Consider the following 15,542-nt stretch of genomic DNA (forward strand, 5'->3'; position numbering starts at 1 on the left):
CTTCTCCTCAGGCTCCTCTTCTAGGTTGCCAATCTCCAGATGGGACCAGGAGTTCTCATTGAGTTACGACTGATTTCCAGACAAATCCATTTCCCCTGGAGAAAAAAGCAGCTGCCCTGCAAATTGCCGCACCAGAAACTCTCCAGGAATTTTCCAGGTCGAAGATGGCAACCCTTCCGAAGTGAACTGATCATCAAGGCTGGTTCTGCACGCAAAACGTAAAGTCGTGGTTCAGCCCCAGGAAAGGCTTCTGCCTGCTTGTTAAAAACATCCTTTCAAATTCGAGCCCACCATGGTGCCATTTCCTCCAGCATTCAGACACAGATTAGGAGGAAAAGGCTGTTTACTTGCTTGTCTGATTGGAATGGGATTTATCAGAGACGAACACTCTCCATGTTATTAGACCCCACCAAATGACACAGCACTGTGTGTGAAGGATGGATGTTATAACAAAATATATTAAAAGGGAGACAGAGGAAAAATGCTACTAGACATAGCGTTGATCCCATTAAATCCTGTGTTGTGTGTACTAGGTGCAGAGCAGAATCCAGCATTTCAAGATATACCTAGTTTTTCTCCAGGCAAGAACCAAATAGAACAAATAAGACAAAGTTCAGCAACTTCTAACTGCATTTAATTTTATCTGTTAGAAGTCTGTACATCCCATTTTTTTGGTCACTACTACCTTGTCAAAGCTGTTCACAAAGGAGAAAGACAAAATGGAAGCCGAATTTCAGAGGGATAAGCACACTTAGGCTGCTGAAGCTACAGCATATTGGGGCACCTCAAAGACTAGACCATTTCTTGTGGCAGAAGCTTCAGAGGTGAGGCCTGGAGATCTGGAATTGCAACTGATCTCCCGCTGAAAAAGATCAGTTACTCTAAAGAAAGTGGCTGCTCTGGAGAGAGGTATAATGCTCTGCTGAGCTCCCTCTACAAACCCCTCCTAGACTCTACCTCCCAAGTCTCCAGGAATTTCTCAACGCAGAGATGGCAATCTTTGCAGTCACTTAAAACTAAAAACTAGCTGTGAAGATGTGGTTACTTATGTCCCTGAGCAACACCTGCCTCGTCTCAGAAAAGCCAAAGATAATGGTTTGAAGTAGTCTTAGGGTTTCCTTTTCAGGCCAAAACATTGTTTTTGTAAAGAAAATAATGCGAGATTTGTATGGTTATATCAAAGTGCAATGACATACACCAAATGTTTTCTCACCAGACATGACGGACATTTTCCTACAGAAGTTAGATACTGTACATGTTCACAACATAAACAACTTTAAGAGCACTAAAAACGGTGTGCTTTCTCTTTGCAGGGTTAGACATGGTAGCATCAATGATTCAGTGCGGCTAAAGATCTACCCAACTGTGGTGCCTAAAGGGCCTCAGAACCCCACTGGCCCTGAGAACTGAAATGCCAGTGCTGCTGTACTTTTGGTTTGTAGCATTTATATCTCAGCTTTCTGCCAGTATTGGCATCCAACTAGTTCACAGTGGTATTAACACAGTTTAAAACAAAAGGATAACTTTTTTAAAAGAGGGGAAGTCCAAGCTGCTTTTCTTGAGGTTTGCAGCAGTGCAGTTTTCAGCTAGTTTCCGTTCACGAACTCTTGGAGCGGGTATGGACTTCGCGAGCCATGCGGCATAATTCACACCAGCCGCAACAGAAAATGGACAGTGCATCCTGACAAACAGTACCCTGTGTTCAGATCAAGAAGAGAGATCATGAGCCTCTATTCAGCCTTCCATTTTTTTAAAAAAAAATGTCACTGGTGCAATTAGATCATTTTAGATTCTGGACATAGGTATTTGTCCCTCTCCCCCCTCCCACTTTAATGGTAATGTAAGTTTCCAGTGCAAAGCTATAGCCTTCTTTGAGGTCCCTCCCCCCTTCTGAGCCAGAGACTCCCTGGATCACTGGTTTATATTTTGTTTTTCCACTGCCCAGAGCAGCTCAAAGTGCTGAATGTGGTATGCTCACACATGCTTCATTCAGAAATTGGTGCTTTTAAAGTTGTTCTTAAGTGATTTGGAAAAGGAGGGGAGTGTGCACTGTAGTGGTGACAATTGGGGATGACACCAGTTATTCAGGATGATGAAAATCAAGATGGACCACAAAGCTCCAGGCAGATCATGTTTATTATCCACATGCTTGTTAACCTCCTCAAAGAACTCTAAAAGGTTGGCGAGGCAGGGCTTCCCTTTGCAGAAGCCTTACTGATTTTCCCTCAGCAGGCTTTGTTCCTCTATGTGCTTAATACTTCTCTGTTTAATAAGTTCCTACACATATGAGTCTTGTCTAAATTAATGTTAGGGGAATAGTAAGCCAGCCTTTTCACACTAACAGTAGAAGCAGGCACAAGAGTAATCAAAAAACAATAGACAACAATGCTTGCTTGGTGGTGTGGAAATATCTATCCCAAGGGGGGGGGGGTCTAAATAGCATTCAATGCCTGTTTTCCATCCCTCAGAAACATGGCTCCAATTGGGGAGCTGCTCTTTTTGTTTAACCTATTGTATATCTTACAACTTTTCCTGCAAAATAAGGAAAGAAATGGCGCAATATTTTTTTTTGTCTGAAAAGCACAACCTGTCAGAGATTCTGTAATCCATGGGAAATTAAGTTATCTGTGCTGTTTCAAAATCTGCAGAAGTGGTTCTGTTTTGCAAGAGGGGCAAATTTGTCATATTAGAAATGACTTTGAATGATTAACAAGCAGTGATTTCTCAAAGAATATCATGGTTTTGATTTAACCAGTTTTTCCACTGCACTGCTGAACAAAGGAGAAGGGCATCTCTTGACAAAAGTCATGTGGGATGGGAGCTGTAGTAAGGAGGGGAATTGGGTACTGAGCAGAAAAACTAGCTGGATCCAGCCTCTCGTTTCTTTCATTGTGTGTAATTCTGCCACTTAGTAAAGGTCACACAGTAGACCAAACTTTGGTTCCTCCTCCCTTCCCCAAAAGGTTTTCCTATATGATTTTCCCTTATACATATATCAGAAGTGAGTTGTGATTTATATCTATCAGAAGAAGTGAGTTCCCTTGGGTTACAGAAGCTCTTATTAAAATAAATGTTAGTCTTTAAAGAGTCACTGGACTTTTTATTTTGCTATGACTATCCCTTTGCAATCACAGTGCAGACCACAGTTCTGCAGAACCCCAAAAACATTGAATAGTCACTTTACCGGAAGGCCATAAGAGAGCCGCATGTGAGTCCGTAATGCTGTCATTCCACCAGGCACCATCCCAAGGCAACAGTTCTCTCCATATTTGTGTGATACATAACAGGATAGGATATGTGGGCACAAAAATCCCACGCAGCCTGCAAAAGGAAGCACACACATCCCTGCATAGAGTAATAGCTAAACCTTCCGCAAACAGAAGGAACTTGCACAGCAGTTCAAATATCTTGACAGCTCTTTCCTTGATTGAGGTAGCAAGATGGAAGCTATGTGCAGGTATTCAAGTTTGTTCACAAACATATCCACAGTGCATTTAATTTTTAAAAGGAAGTATATGTGGAATTTCTGCTGTCTTAAAAAAAATGTTCTTTGAAGGTAAACAAACAGAAAAACATCAAGCTGAAAGCCAGTGTGGTGTAGTGGTGGACTCTAATCTGGAGAACCCAGTTTGATTCCCCACTCCTCTTTCACATAAAGCTGGGTGACCTTAGGCCAGTCACAGTTCTCTCACAATGCTCTCAGCCCCACCTACCTCACAAAGTGTCTGTTGTGAGGGGAGGAAGGGAAGGAGAGTGTAAGCCACCGAGACTCCTTAGGGTAGAGAAAAGCAGGGTATAAACACCAGCTGTTCTTGAATCTGCATAGATTTTAAATATACCTTGATCTAATGCCAGATCTAGGTCTTGGAGGAAAACACCCCTGAAGGCAGATAGAAAAGTCACTCCCAAACCAAAGGATCAGGCAACTAATTTTGTGTGCAGCAGGGGGCATTGCAAGAAATCACTTCCTTTTGCTTTTTGCGTGCCAAGCCATTCTTGAAACCTAGATGACATTTGTAAGCTGCAGGTAGGTTGAAGAGTCTACTGTTTAAAGAAAATATGGATAAAGTATCCAGTGCCAACATCCAAGCCATGGGGCCGTCTAAACTGGTTGTTGGATCCCAGCTTCTGTAAACAATTCCCCCTATCCCAAAGGGTTTGCAGTTGTTTAAAAGATTAATCTTAAATCTGACAGTAATCTGACCCCCCAAACAACTTTATTCTTTTTACCCTTTCCCAAATATTCCTACAGCTGCAGTCCCTTGCAAGACTCCTAAACACATATCAGATTTTAAGAAGCCCAGATGTGAGCAGCGCAGCTTTGTTGCCACAAGTGTGTTAACCTGAAATGAGGCAATATGGAAGAAAAAAGATACACCCCAAGAAAATATGCTTAGGATAGGGCAAGTTTGCAAGCCTCCTTCCCCCCACATAAAGTTGTCCATGGCAGGACTAATGCACAGAATAGGTAACACAAAATGCACACTTACACATAGGTAAATCTGCACAGCAGTCGTATCTGCCTGTGCTCCAGCTACCTTCGGAGGACATAGTCACAGGGGAGACAGTGGCACCCGGTTGGCTAGTCACTGGCTCAGTCATGGTTTGAACCAAGAGCACTTGAGCTTCCTGTCTGTTCCAGAGAAACTGAACTGCAATTGCAAATGCCTTGCAAACTGTGCATGAAATGCTCTTTACTGAGACTCAGCCTGGCGTCAGTTCCTGTGCTACATGTGGAAACTGGGGAAGGGGGTGGGGGAAGGAGTTATACATGCAATACATGGTTAAAATTACACAGGGATGAATGAAGTGAAACTGCCTATGAAAGCTCTTTTGTAGCTTATTAAATTTAAGCAATGCAAAAATCTCACCCATTTCTCTTTGCGAGAACCGATGGTGATTGAGGAGGATGCCAATTAGAAAGTTATGGAAGGGCACTGGTGCTTAAGATCTGAAGTGGAAGATGCTGGCAGTCAAGATTTCTGGCACCTCCTTCAGTTAACTACACAGCTATATGTAAAGTGCAGTCAAGTCACAACTGACTTATGGCAACCCCACAAGCTTTTCAGGACAAGAGAATAACAAGTGGTTTACTATTGCCTGCCTCTGGGTAACAATCTTGGATGTTTCCCATCCAAGTACTAACCAGGTCGACCCTGCTTAATCTCTGAGACCGGACTAGCTGGAGTTAGGATATACAAATATGTAGAACAGGAAATATTTGAAATAAACTTGGCTTCTGTCACTAGCACTGTCACTAGCACTGTTACAGATGTTAAGAGGTAAGACAAAGCTTCCTGGAATGGATCTTCCCTATTCTTTGCTTCTCAGATGCATTCACTCACAGACACACCTTCAGCATTTCTGTATAAGTTACTCAAGAGAATGTGCATAAACACTTAACGGAAAGGAATATATTCCCTGAGCCCATGTCCTCCCTCTCCACTGCCTGCAAAGGCTTTTTTTCAGTACAGTCAAGCCAGAGAATCCCAAAGTCTCTGCCCTGCTTCTCAAAGAAGAAACTGCTCTAAGGGGAAACCAAGGAATTCTAGAGTGAAGGGTGTAGAAGCAGGTCCTGATGTTGCAAGTCACATGAGTGAAGAATTTAGGGAGGCCTGAAGTACTTTGAGAGAATGCGGCAGTTAAACCAAGTCAAGATAGATTGTAATAAACCAACCCAGTGATGGCAGCAGTTTCTGGATCACAAGACCAGAAGATGGCTGTGCATGCACCCCTCCCCACACAGATATACACCACAGCAGAAGGGAGTAAAACCATTTATTAGTAATTATTTTCAGGATCCTACAGAAAAGCAGGAGCTTTGTTTATACTGGGGTTCCTTCCTTCTGCACTGCTTGATCCTTGGCTGCTCTGGCACGCACTTCCCTCTGCTTCAGTTTCTCGAGGGCTTTCTGCTTCTTTACCTCTTCAAAGACCTGGAAGAGTTAACAAAAGGAAGAGAAATGGAGACAGGTGAGCGGGTGTTTGATCTGATGCAAACCTGGGTAAAGCACAAAACAAGTCCATGTTTCTATTGCATTTAATCTGTTGCTTGTGAGCCCTCTTGACGATAATTTAATAAAAAAGGGTGGACACAAATCTTTGCAAAGAAACTACTTTTTTTAAAGCATCAAGCCTCTGCAACTGGTCACTGCCCGTAGCAGCTTGTGGCTTCTCAATCATGACTGCCATCCTGGACTTCCAGGGGCATTTGAAAGGGCTAAAACCTCTCTGTTGCTGCCTTTTGAGTGCTGATCAGGGAGGCTCTTAACACCCCCAGATCTAGAAGATATGTTGCATTTATGATACTGTTCTCCCACAATAAACATGTCAAACAATTTTTTTTCCAAGGAATGCTGGACTATGGCTAGCCATATAAATGCACTTAGTCATTAGTGCTCCCTTGCCCTGCAAAGAGAAGTGCATTTGCTATCTGGTCTCCAAGCCCATTCCTAATCACAAATTGACAGGTGAGACAGTTTCTTTATCACTTCAGAGTGGGGCTAGCTGGTTTTCCATAGGTCACTGGACAAATCTAGCTGCTTGCCTGTTAACTCCTTTCAAATTTGCTTCCTAAATTCATCTTCCTATGCTCCACATGGCTATTCTGTCTGTTCCAGCCCATGTTCTCTGTTATGTGTAAGCTGAGCTTTCCAATATCCCAAAGCAGGGATCCCTAATGTGGTGTCCACCAAGTACTTTTAGAACATGGCTGGAGCTGTGGGGCTTTTGCCCAGCAGAGTGTCTGATTCGCTGGAGAGATGAAAAGGCATTCTGCTAAAATGGTGAAGAGGTACTATTAGAGTTACACATAACCTTGCTCCCTGACAGTTTGTGACTGGCTCTGTCTTCTGTGGCAGCCATTTTGTGGTTGGCTTCACCTCCTGTAGCAGTCATTTTGTAATTGTTCCTGCTGCCCTGTGCCAGAACTTCAAATGTGCTTGCAAACTCAAAAAGGTTAGGGATCTCTGGTCCAGAGGCAGCTGCCTGGGAAACCAGAACCAGGCACTGTCTACGTTCTGTCAAGTCTGGCTATAACTCTGGCTCAAATATAGAGCATGCTGGGTAGAACCAAAGTGTAACCAAATGCTGCTAGCAAATCCTCTCCTGTTCCCCCCTCCTCTTAGAGAATATTCCTGCTTTGAAATGGTGATGTGTGAAAAGTCTTATCTGAGCCTTCTCAGCCCAGGCTCGGGGGAGAGGAAAGAGCCTGAGAGCATCAAGGCCAACTCGGCCTCTAATCAACATGAGAATGTATTTGTAATATCTATGTGTGAATGTCCTCTGCACAACTCCCCTACCCATAGGAATCCCTTTGAAGTATACCTTATATGCAATGTATCTACTGTATGTCCTTTAGTCTTTTCAAGCCTTGGCTTAAGCCACAAGTATTCAGTATCAATAAAATAGTTTCTTTGTACCTACATCGACTCATCATTGAATCTGCAGACTTGACACCTACCCTTATGCATAAGGCTTTCTTCACCACCCAGCGCCGGGTGGCCCTCCGGCAGTATGGCAGGGGGAAAGTGTACTCAATGTCCAGCTGCTTACATGTATTCTCAAAAACATCATACTCTCTTTTGCGCAGGGTCTTCAGCAGCAGCTTCCGCCGGTCAATGACCATCATCATTTGGCGACGGTTTTCTTTGTCCTGGGGAAGAGCAGAGGTTTATTTACTGCAGGGCTATCAGCTGATAATTACTCAACTATTTTATTAATTCCCTGCTTAAATTTAGTCACATATTGCAAAGCTTCAATGGAGGCAATGTGCTGAAGAAAGGATGCTGCTGCCCCAGTAAAAGATTTCAGTGGACATAAACTGCAGTGGTTTCTTGGTAGAAGGAAAGTGCTTTGTTCATCATAGTTGAAACATGAAACACTGCAGCTCAGTGTGGCTTCCAAAACAAACAATCCTATTTTATTATATATACAAAGATCATATATATAAAAAGCTGCCTTGTATCAGAGCAGAGCATCATCCACCAAGCTCAGCACTGTCCACTCTGACTGGCAAGTGCTCTGCAGGTTTCCAGATGGAGAAACATCTATCCTACTGCCAGAGACTGAATCTCAGGCCTTCAGCCCACAAGGCAGGTGTCTCTGCCACTGGGCCACAGTCCTTCCAGGATCAAAAAGACATTTTAATCTGAACAAAGCCTCTAGTAGTTGGCACAGTAGAGAATGAGCTGTGAGCATCTGCTTGACATGCCAAAAGCCCCAGGTTCACTTCCCAATATCACCAGTTAAAAGGATCAAGTAGAGTATGATGTGATAGACCTCTGCTTTAGACCCTGGAGAACTGCTGCCAGCTGGGCAGACAATACTGGCCTTGCTGGACCAACAGTTTGTTTCAGTATAAGGCAGCTTCATGGGCTTGTGATCAACGCAAACTACAGCAATTTCAGGTTACTTCTGGAGACACATCTCTCATCAAGTTGCAGCTGACTTATGATGATCCCATCAGGGTTTTCAAGGCAAGAGATGAACAGAAGTGGTTTGCCATTGCCTGCCTCTGCCTAGTGACTTCCCTGGTTGTCTCCCATCCAAGTACTAACCAGAGCCAACCCTGCTTAGCTTCCAAGATCTGGCCAACCAGATCAGGGTCAGGGCACATATCTCATAAGTAAATAGTAACATATAAACAACTAGCTTCAAAGATCACCTTGTGGTGCTTCTGTAGGTGTTCCTGGAGTGCGCGGATCCTGGCCGTCAAGTAGGCAACTAGAATGACAAACAAAGTCAGTGTAGGAAACAGCCATCCGGGACTGCTTGTAATGGAATGTTTTCTTTTTTCCCTTTTTTGGGGTGTATGCTATCAAGTCACAGCTGCTTTATTGCAAACTTGTGGGGTTTACACCTACTTTAAAAACTGCACTTGAATAGGCATATCTTTGGGTGTATTCACCATGGGATTTATCACCACGTTACTGCTGAATGTGCCCCAATCTCTCTAGTGTTTGGACTTAACCAAAGCCAGTTTGGTCTTATATTGCTGCAGAAATGTCCGGCAATGGATTACCACTGCTTCCCTATGGCAGCTTGCAAGAGACACTGTGAACAGTTTGAGGGTAAAATGTAATGATTCATGCCTTTTGAGGAAGAAATCAGTGGTGAGCATATCTCTTCTCAACGTTCTAGTTGCCTACATCTGGGAAGCAGTGTCCTCCATCCTTTTGGATTTTTGCCTTGATCTAAATGTGCTGCTGGTGAGACAAATGCATTCACCTGAGGGTCTATGCACCTGCACGGCATCTCATATGAACTGCCTTCTAGTCTTGAAGCAGCCCAGTTTAAATGGGACACTATGCTTGTGTAAAGTCCCATGGAAAAGTGCTTTTGCTTCAGCCAGCATCGTATTTAAATAAGTTCCCTCTGCAAGGGACTCTGTGACAGCCACTACTTCTCAGCTGCAGGTAAAAGAGAAGGGGAACAAAAGTTTGCTTCTCACTGAACAGGCTGGGCAAGCAGTAACAAAGCAGCAGGTGAAAACTGTGGATACTGAAACTGATAAGTGCAAATCCCACTTGATAACATTGTTAAGAAGTCAAATCAAATCCTGCCTGGCTTGACTGCACCCAAAGAGCATGAATAAGTTGCTGCTCTTGTTCACAAAGGAACAGAAGGGACAAAGAGGATGTGCCCATGACCTCAAGCTTTTTCATATGGGACAGGAGGCAAGCAAACCACTACTAGAATCACACATGCGCTCTATGCAGGGCTGGGGGTTGAAGGAGGACCGCTGAGTGCCAAGAAACCATCCAGAGCAGCCTTTTCCCAACACTGGCTTTTGCCAAGCAGCAGTCAATTGCAGCTGCTTGTGAAAAAATGTTCTTCTGACAGCTCTGCTTCCTGCCGCATAACTTTCTTGCCACTGTTGCTTCATTGTGGTTTTGAAACCTGGAGCTGCAAGAGGTGCAGGCGGAAACGGATGTTTCTATGCAACAATGACAGGCTGCAAATGGGAAGTGCCCTGCAATATTTTAGTCCCTTCTGAAACACTCCAGACTGAGTAGCAACAAAAAAATACCGAGACTATTCCATCAGTTCTAAGTCCCATCCAATTAAACAGATAAAAATGTAAAGCAAAGCTTCCCTGCTCATCAACAACTCAACCAAAAAGATCTTATAGCTTTAAGATGCTCATCCTCAGAATCTGGTGACTCTTCCAGCACAGGTAGTATCACAGAGGTGGGATCAAATCCAGGAAATAGCTGGAGCTTGCTCAATAGGTGGCTGTCCAGCCTCTGCCAGAAGACCTGGCAGAATAGAAAGCTGCTATGTTGCTATCCAAATGCGAAGCACTAAAGGAAATTTCTAATCTTGTCACAGGCTCACAGGACAGGCTCTGGGTGGTAGAGAAAGATGAGATAAGCTCCAGCTGGATTTAACCTTATGATTTGCCCTGCTCAATTACACAAATGGAGAAAAGAATCTGCCCTGCTCTCAAGAACATTTCTTTTTTTGTGTGTGACAAATGATTGGAAATCCTGATGGTAGGGGGACAGCTATGAGATTCCACTAAGGAAGTTATTCTTTTCAGATGAGTTGGCAGCATCCTGACATCTGTTCCTTCTTTGTTCTAACAGAATTTGCATCTGTCACAGGGAAGGAAGAAACTTTTTAAGGGTTCCTTCTGAAATAAAATAACCTTATTTGAACTGGTTTGTTTTAACATCAGGATGCTTCCTCTGTAAACTTCTACCCAAAGTGACTGCATCACAGCAAGCCTGATCTGATTTGCTTTATTCTCACACGAGCAGCAGAAAGCAGCATTAGGTGGAGGAAAGTGCTGTCAAGTCACAGCCGACATGGCAGCCCTGTACAGTTTGAGGCAAGAGATATTTAGAGGTTGTTTGCCATTGCTTGCCTCTGCATAGCAACCCAGTCTTCCTTAGTGGTGTCCCTTCCAAGTACTAATTAGCATTGACCCTGCTTAGCTTCTGAGATCTACTGAGTTTGGGGTAGCCTGGGTACTTCGGAAGAAAATATAGACCTTGCTTATGCACCTTTAAGAAAAAAAAGGAGTAGCCAATAGCATCCATTCACAAGGAGGAACTTACTCATAAGATTCAGAGGAGGAAAAAATTCTTCTCCAGTTCAAGCACCTACAGTCTCTGAAATACAAGAGATTTCTTCCTATACTGCACAGTGCATGAGGTTAGGTATTGCTCCTCTTTGACCAAGTTCCTTCTCGAGTTTCTTTGTCGTTTTACCGGCTCTCTTGGTTTCAACAACACAGGAATTTGTGAACATTATGGATTTGAAAATCAACACTTCACTGTGTGAACTTGGCTTAACACTGTTCTGTAGGTCAGATGCACTTTAGAACAAAGGAGACCTTTCTGATTTCCCCGATCAATGTTGCAAGGCTCATATAGGACACTGAAATACAGCCGGATATTTCTGCTTACTTTGAACTTCAAGAGAACCACAGTCATTGGGGGATCGCCGCACTTTATCAGCCAGCTGTTCTTTCTTTATTTTCACTTTCTCCCTCTGCAAGCAAAAAGGGAAGACACAAAGCTTATCTGGGGTCACTGTCCGTGAGTTCTCTGATGTGCAGTGTAACTGTGGAGAGGCTGGGAAGAAAGTGATCTAGCCTTTATTGGAAATATTACATCTAGTACTAAGGGCATCTCCTCAGCCTACAGCATAAGTAGGAGTTGTGCTTTCAGGACTCTAGAGCACTACAGAACTATTAGAACTGTTGTTTTGATGTTTTTGTATGAGCATTTTAGCTTGGTTTTAATTGTGTGTTTTTGTTTGGTTTTAATAGTTTTTAAGACATGCTTTAATTATATATGCATGTTTTTAATGTTAGCCTTCTTGGTGGGCCTGATGACAGCAGAAAGGTGAGGTATAAATTCTGTAAAAAAGCAAATAAAGCTTGGATAGTCTTGTTCCAAAATCAAAGTCACACATGTAACACAAAACTGACCTTACTAGCCATTTCCAACGACAGCATTCTTTTCACGACCTCATCTACCCTATGGGAAGAAAGCACAGAGAGCCTCTTGGTTTCCACTCCTTGGACAGTTTAGCATTTTGAGAGCAGCCTCAAGAAATTTTAAGGTAAAGGAAATTATGTTCTTTGAGATTCAGAATAACTCAGTCTTGACAGCCTACTTTTGTTCTAGAATTTCAGTGTAAGCAAAGGAGAAACATGTAAAAGGAGGGACAAGTTTAACAGGATCAGGAGATCATGATGGCTCCCCTCCATTATTCCACCTAGTAAAATGCCTTAGTACCCTCTTCTCCATCCTTCGCTGAGTCATAATTAGAGAAACCATAGAGTTAATGGCAACACAATGCTGCATAAGCACCATCTAGCTTTATCATTTCCTCTGTCACCTTCCTTTGATACAACTCTTGGCTTTATAAACCTTACTTGTCAATATCTGGGACCTTGGCATATTTTTTCATCAACATTGTAGGAGGAAGGTCATCCAAATGGCTGCTGATTTCTGCAAAAAACAGACATATATAAGCAAAAGTGCTGCCTTTGATTAAAATTACTCTAGTTTAGGGACCAGCTGAATATTTCTGGACCTAATAAGACGGTGCCTGAGCAGACTATAAAGACAGCTTTCTCCAGCCCTTGGCAGATATAGAATAGAGAATCTCCCATGTAGGGAGATTCCTGCTGAGAACACTTTAGTGGCCCAGAAGTCATAAGGAAACTAGCTCAACATTTTTACTGAGCTAACAATATACACAGAATGGGCAGTGAATCTGTTTCAGTCTAGTCAGGAACTTTTCAAAAGGCAAAACATTTCATTTCTTCTACCAAGGTTCAGGAAGAGAGACTAATCATCTCCAGGATAGGTCAGAACAGGATCTGGATCCCAAACATGGGAGATGACAAATTCCACCAGTCCTACTGCATTAATAGCACACAACACCAAAATTTTGGGGAGGCACAGAAGAAAACTGCAAAATAATTCAGAATACACACCTGGCTTCCTTTTCCGGACAGCCCTGGGATAACCCCTAGCTGTTTGAAATAGTGGACACTTACCTAAACAGAGAAAGAGTTGTTATAAAAGTGGCATTTCACATATTTAAAAAAAAATTAATGCAACACTGAGGCTGGGACTAGACCAGCAGTTTAAGCCAACACAGGGACAGCTAGCAAATCGATTAAAAAATCAAGTCCAAACGTGCACATCTGTCTTCCATCCCGCTCCTGTACTCGCCCCGTCCTCTGGTGTCTCTGAGGTGGCTCAAAAAGCTACCACTTAGGAAGCGGTAACAAATTCTGCTGCTGCATGCTATCTGCCTTTCCGGGTGTCTGAATGCGAGACCACGCAAGTGAGGTGGATTGGCAGTGTGAACCCTCCAGTCTGCTCTAGGTGCTCACTGGTATTCTTTTTAAAAAATCTGTCCCAGTGCATGGCCACTAAAAATGTAAGGAAAAAAAGAAATCAAAACCGCACTAAGGGGATGGTGTGCAACAACTGTCTGACTGTGCCAAAGTGCCTTCCTGCAAGATATGGGCGCTTTGCAGGGGAGCATCTGAATGGGCTTCAACTGCTCCTTTCTGAACCAGCCCAATTTGGGATGCCTCTTGTGCACCCGAAACTGCCTGCCTGGACCCAGCCTGAGAGCAGAATTTTCTTTCTGAGTAGTTAATGAACAACAGAGCTGAACTTCCAAGTATTTTCTCTTTCTTTGGACAGTTTGAACAGCCCTGCCATTCTGAGAATGTCATCCCCACGAGGGGCTCATTTTTAAGCTCTGAAAGACAGTTTCAGATAGTATGAAATGCAGCTTGATTTACTTGTGGGGATGATTTCTATAATACCAGTGCTGAAAGAACATAATTGGACACTAATCAAAGTCCATGTTCAATTCAAAAGGCTGCTTAAAGTTTCACCTGCTCTGATTCCCTCTACTCTCAGTACAACATTCCCACTCGTTATGCCCAGTTCAAGCTGTAGGTACTGCTTGTCCAGAGTTTCTAAGCCCAGAATGGCACTGTTTTTATGCCATGCTGTATATGCAAAAGAAACCCTCTTTGAATTACATGTCCCTCCCCTTCATCTCCTCCTTCATGCCTCCTATTCTTCCCTTCCCACCTTGGCTTAGTTCCAATATTTCTATGTAGATTTGCTAAAATTTGCTCACCAGGAGGCATGGCTCATCTCCTGAGAGGAGTTTAGTGGCAGGAAGGAACTAGAATATGTAAGTCTGGAAGGTCTTGTGGTTTTTTGTGACCTAGGATAGACTTCAAATTGGATCTTTCAGTTTAAAGGATTTCCAAGCAAAGGAAAGTACATATGAACATATATGAACATATGAAGCTGCCTTATACTAAATTAGACCTTTGGTCCATCAAAGTCAGTATTGTCTTCTCAGACCGGCAGCGGCTCTCCAGGGTCTCAAGCTGAGGTTTTTCACACCTATTTGCCTGGACCCTTTTTTGGAGATGCCAGGGATTGAACCTGGGACCTTCTGCTTCCCAAGAAGATGCTCTACCACTGAGCCACCGTCCCTCCCCAAAGTAAAAAGTGGGCTAAAGATTACTTAATGTGCTTTAATAGCTGTTTGGTGCACATTCAATCACATTGGTCTGCCTACAGTTCAAAATGCTGATAAGTGCATCAAGGGATGGTTACTAAGGTGTCCTGGGCTGGTATGGCTACTCTCTCCAGCACCAATGTTACAGGCAGAACCTCGCTAGGTGATGTCTTTCTCAACACCGTACTCCAGCTCTGTGTAGGAAATAGGCTTAACTGCTGAGTTTCTGCTTAGCGGGCACAGAGACACAGCTATTGCCAGCAACATGATTACCTCCTTCATCCCCTGGTTTGAGTACTTCAGCAGCAGAACTCCCCGAGACTGGGAACAGGATGAAGCGCATCAAGCGTTCACTATGCATCATGCCTCCACAAGGACAAGCTGCACTACTGGCACCTCAAGGTTGCACACCCGTATTAAGGCTGTTCTTTTTGCTCTGATTTTTTAAAAATGGATTTATGCATTTTAAAACCCGTGTTGGAGCAAAAGGGACTTTATAAGGAATAAAAATGAACAATGCAGCCAAGCAATTCTGATCTGAATTAGGTTTTGTAGCAGGGTTGCCAACTCTGGGCTGGGAGATTTGAGGGGCGGAGTCTAGGGACGGCGGAATTTGAGGAGAGCAGACACCTCAGTGGGTATGCGATCCATAAAATTTACCCTGGCAAAGCTGCCTCCAGGGGAGCTGATCTCCTTACTATGGAGATAGCTGCAATTCCGGAAGAACTCCCGGCCCCACCTGGTGGTTAGCAGCCCTGAGTCCGGAATGCGCACAGCCGAGAGCCTTACTGGGGATCCCTGCCGCTGTCATCGCCGTTGTTGCATTCCACCCCCGCAACAGCGCCGTCGTTAAGCCTCGCAACATTGCCACACTGCGTTGCAGCCACCACCGTACTTTCCTTGCTCAGGTAGTGGGCGCCGCCATCTTGTAACGTCAGACGCCGGGGAGTACCGATAGCATCGATCGGAGGCAGAAGAAGTGGCTCGCCTACTGCGATAATTGACAACCAAGGGCAACC

The 15,542-nt window shown here is 43.7% G+C and overlaps 2 protein-coding genes across 2 annotated transcripts; both read right to left on the bottom strand.

The window, feature by feature from the left end:
- Nucleotides 1-618: 618 nt before the first annotated feature.
- LOC132586245 (cornifelin homolog A-like) lies at nucleotides 619-4,695 on the bottom strand. The gene is made up of 3 exons (XM_060258247.1): nucleotides 4,491-4,695; nucleotides 3,185-3,321; nucleotides 619-1,696 (listed from the first exon to the last, which is right to left on the bottom strand). Exons 1-3 carry the CDS (start codon nucleotides 4,600-4,602, stop codon nucleotides 1,598-1,600), a joined length of 348 nt encoding a protein of 115 aa, XP_060114230.1. The 5' UTR covers nucleotides 4,603-4,695; the 3' UTR covers nucleotides 619-1,597.
- A 1,069-nt stretch (nucleotides 4,696-5,764) lies between these two features.
- MRPS15 (mitochondrial ribosomal protein S15) lies at nucleotides 5,765-15,542 on the bottom strand. The gene is made up of 8 exons (XM_060258194.1): nucleotides 15,313-15,542; nucleotides 12,959-13,021; nucleotides 12,392-12,467; nucleotides 11,942-11,990; nucleotides 11,415-11,499; nucleotides 8,666-8,724; nucleotides 7,463-7,654; nucleotides 5,765-5,936 (listed from the first exon to the last, which is right to left on the bottom strand). Exons 1-8 carry the CDS (start codon nucleotides 15,386-15,388, stop codon nucleotides 5,826-5,828), a joined length of 711 nt encoding a protein of 236 aa, XP_060114177.1. The 5' UTR covers nucleotides 15,389-15,542; the 3' UTR covers nucleotides 5,765-5,825.

This window comes from Heteronotia binoei, chromosome 17 (genome assembly GCF_032191835.1).
Source record: "Heteronotia binoei isolate CCM8104 ecotype False Entrance Well chromosome 17, APGP_CSIRO_Hbin_v1, whole genome shotgun sequence".
NCBI lineage: Eukaryota > Metazoa > Chordata > Lepidosauria > Squamata > Gekkonidae > Heteronotia > Heteronotia binoei.

What these genes read in the sequence shown, in the direction of transcription:
- LOC132586245 (XM_060258247.1), bottom strand. Translation starts at nt 4,602, where the DNA reads ATGACTGAGCCAGTGACTAGCCAACCGGGTGCCACTGTCTCCCCTGTG. An exon ending in CTGTGCAGATTTACCTATGT is followed by an intron (nt 3,322 to 4,490) that starts GTAAGTGTGCAT and finishes TTCCTTTTGCAG; the next exon opens with GCTGCGTGGGATTTTTGTGC. An exon ending in GGCTCTCTTATGGCCTTCCG is followed by an intron (nt 1,697 to 3,184) that starts GTAAAGTGACTA and finishes ATCTGAACACAG; the next exon opens with GGTACTGTTTGTCAGGATGC.
- MRPS15 (XM_060258194.1), bottom strand. Translation starts at nt 15,388, where the DNA reads ATGTTGCGAGGCTTAACGACGGCGCTGTTGCGGGGGTGGAATGCAACA. An exon ending in TGTCCGGAAAAGGAAGCCAG is followed by an intron (nt 12,468 to 12,958) that starts GTGTGTATTCTG and finishes TGTTTTTTGCAG; the next exon opens with AAATCAGCAGCCATTTGGAT. An exon ending in TGGTTCTCTTGAAGTTCAAA is followed by an intron (nt 8,725 to 11,414) that starts GTAAGCAGAAAT and finishes TTGTCATTCTAG; the next exon opens with TTGCCTACTTGACGGCCAGG.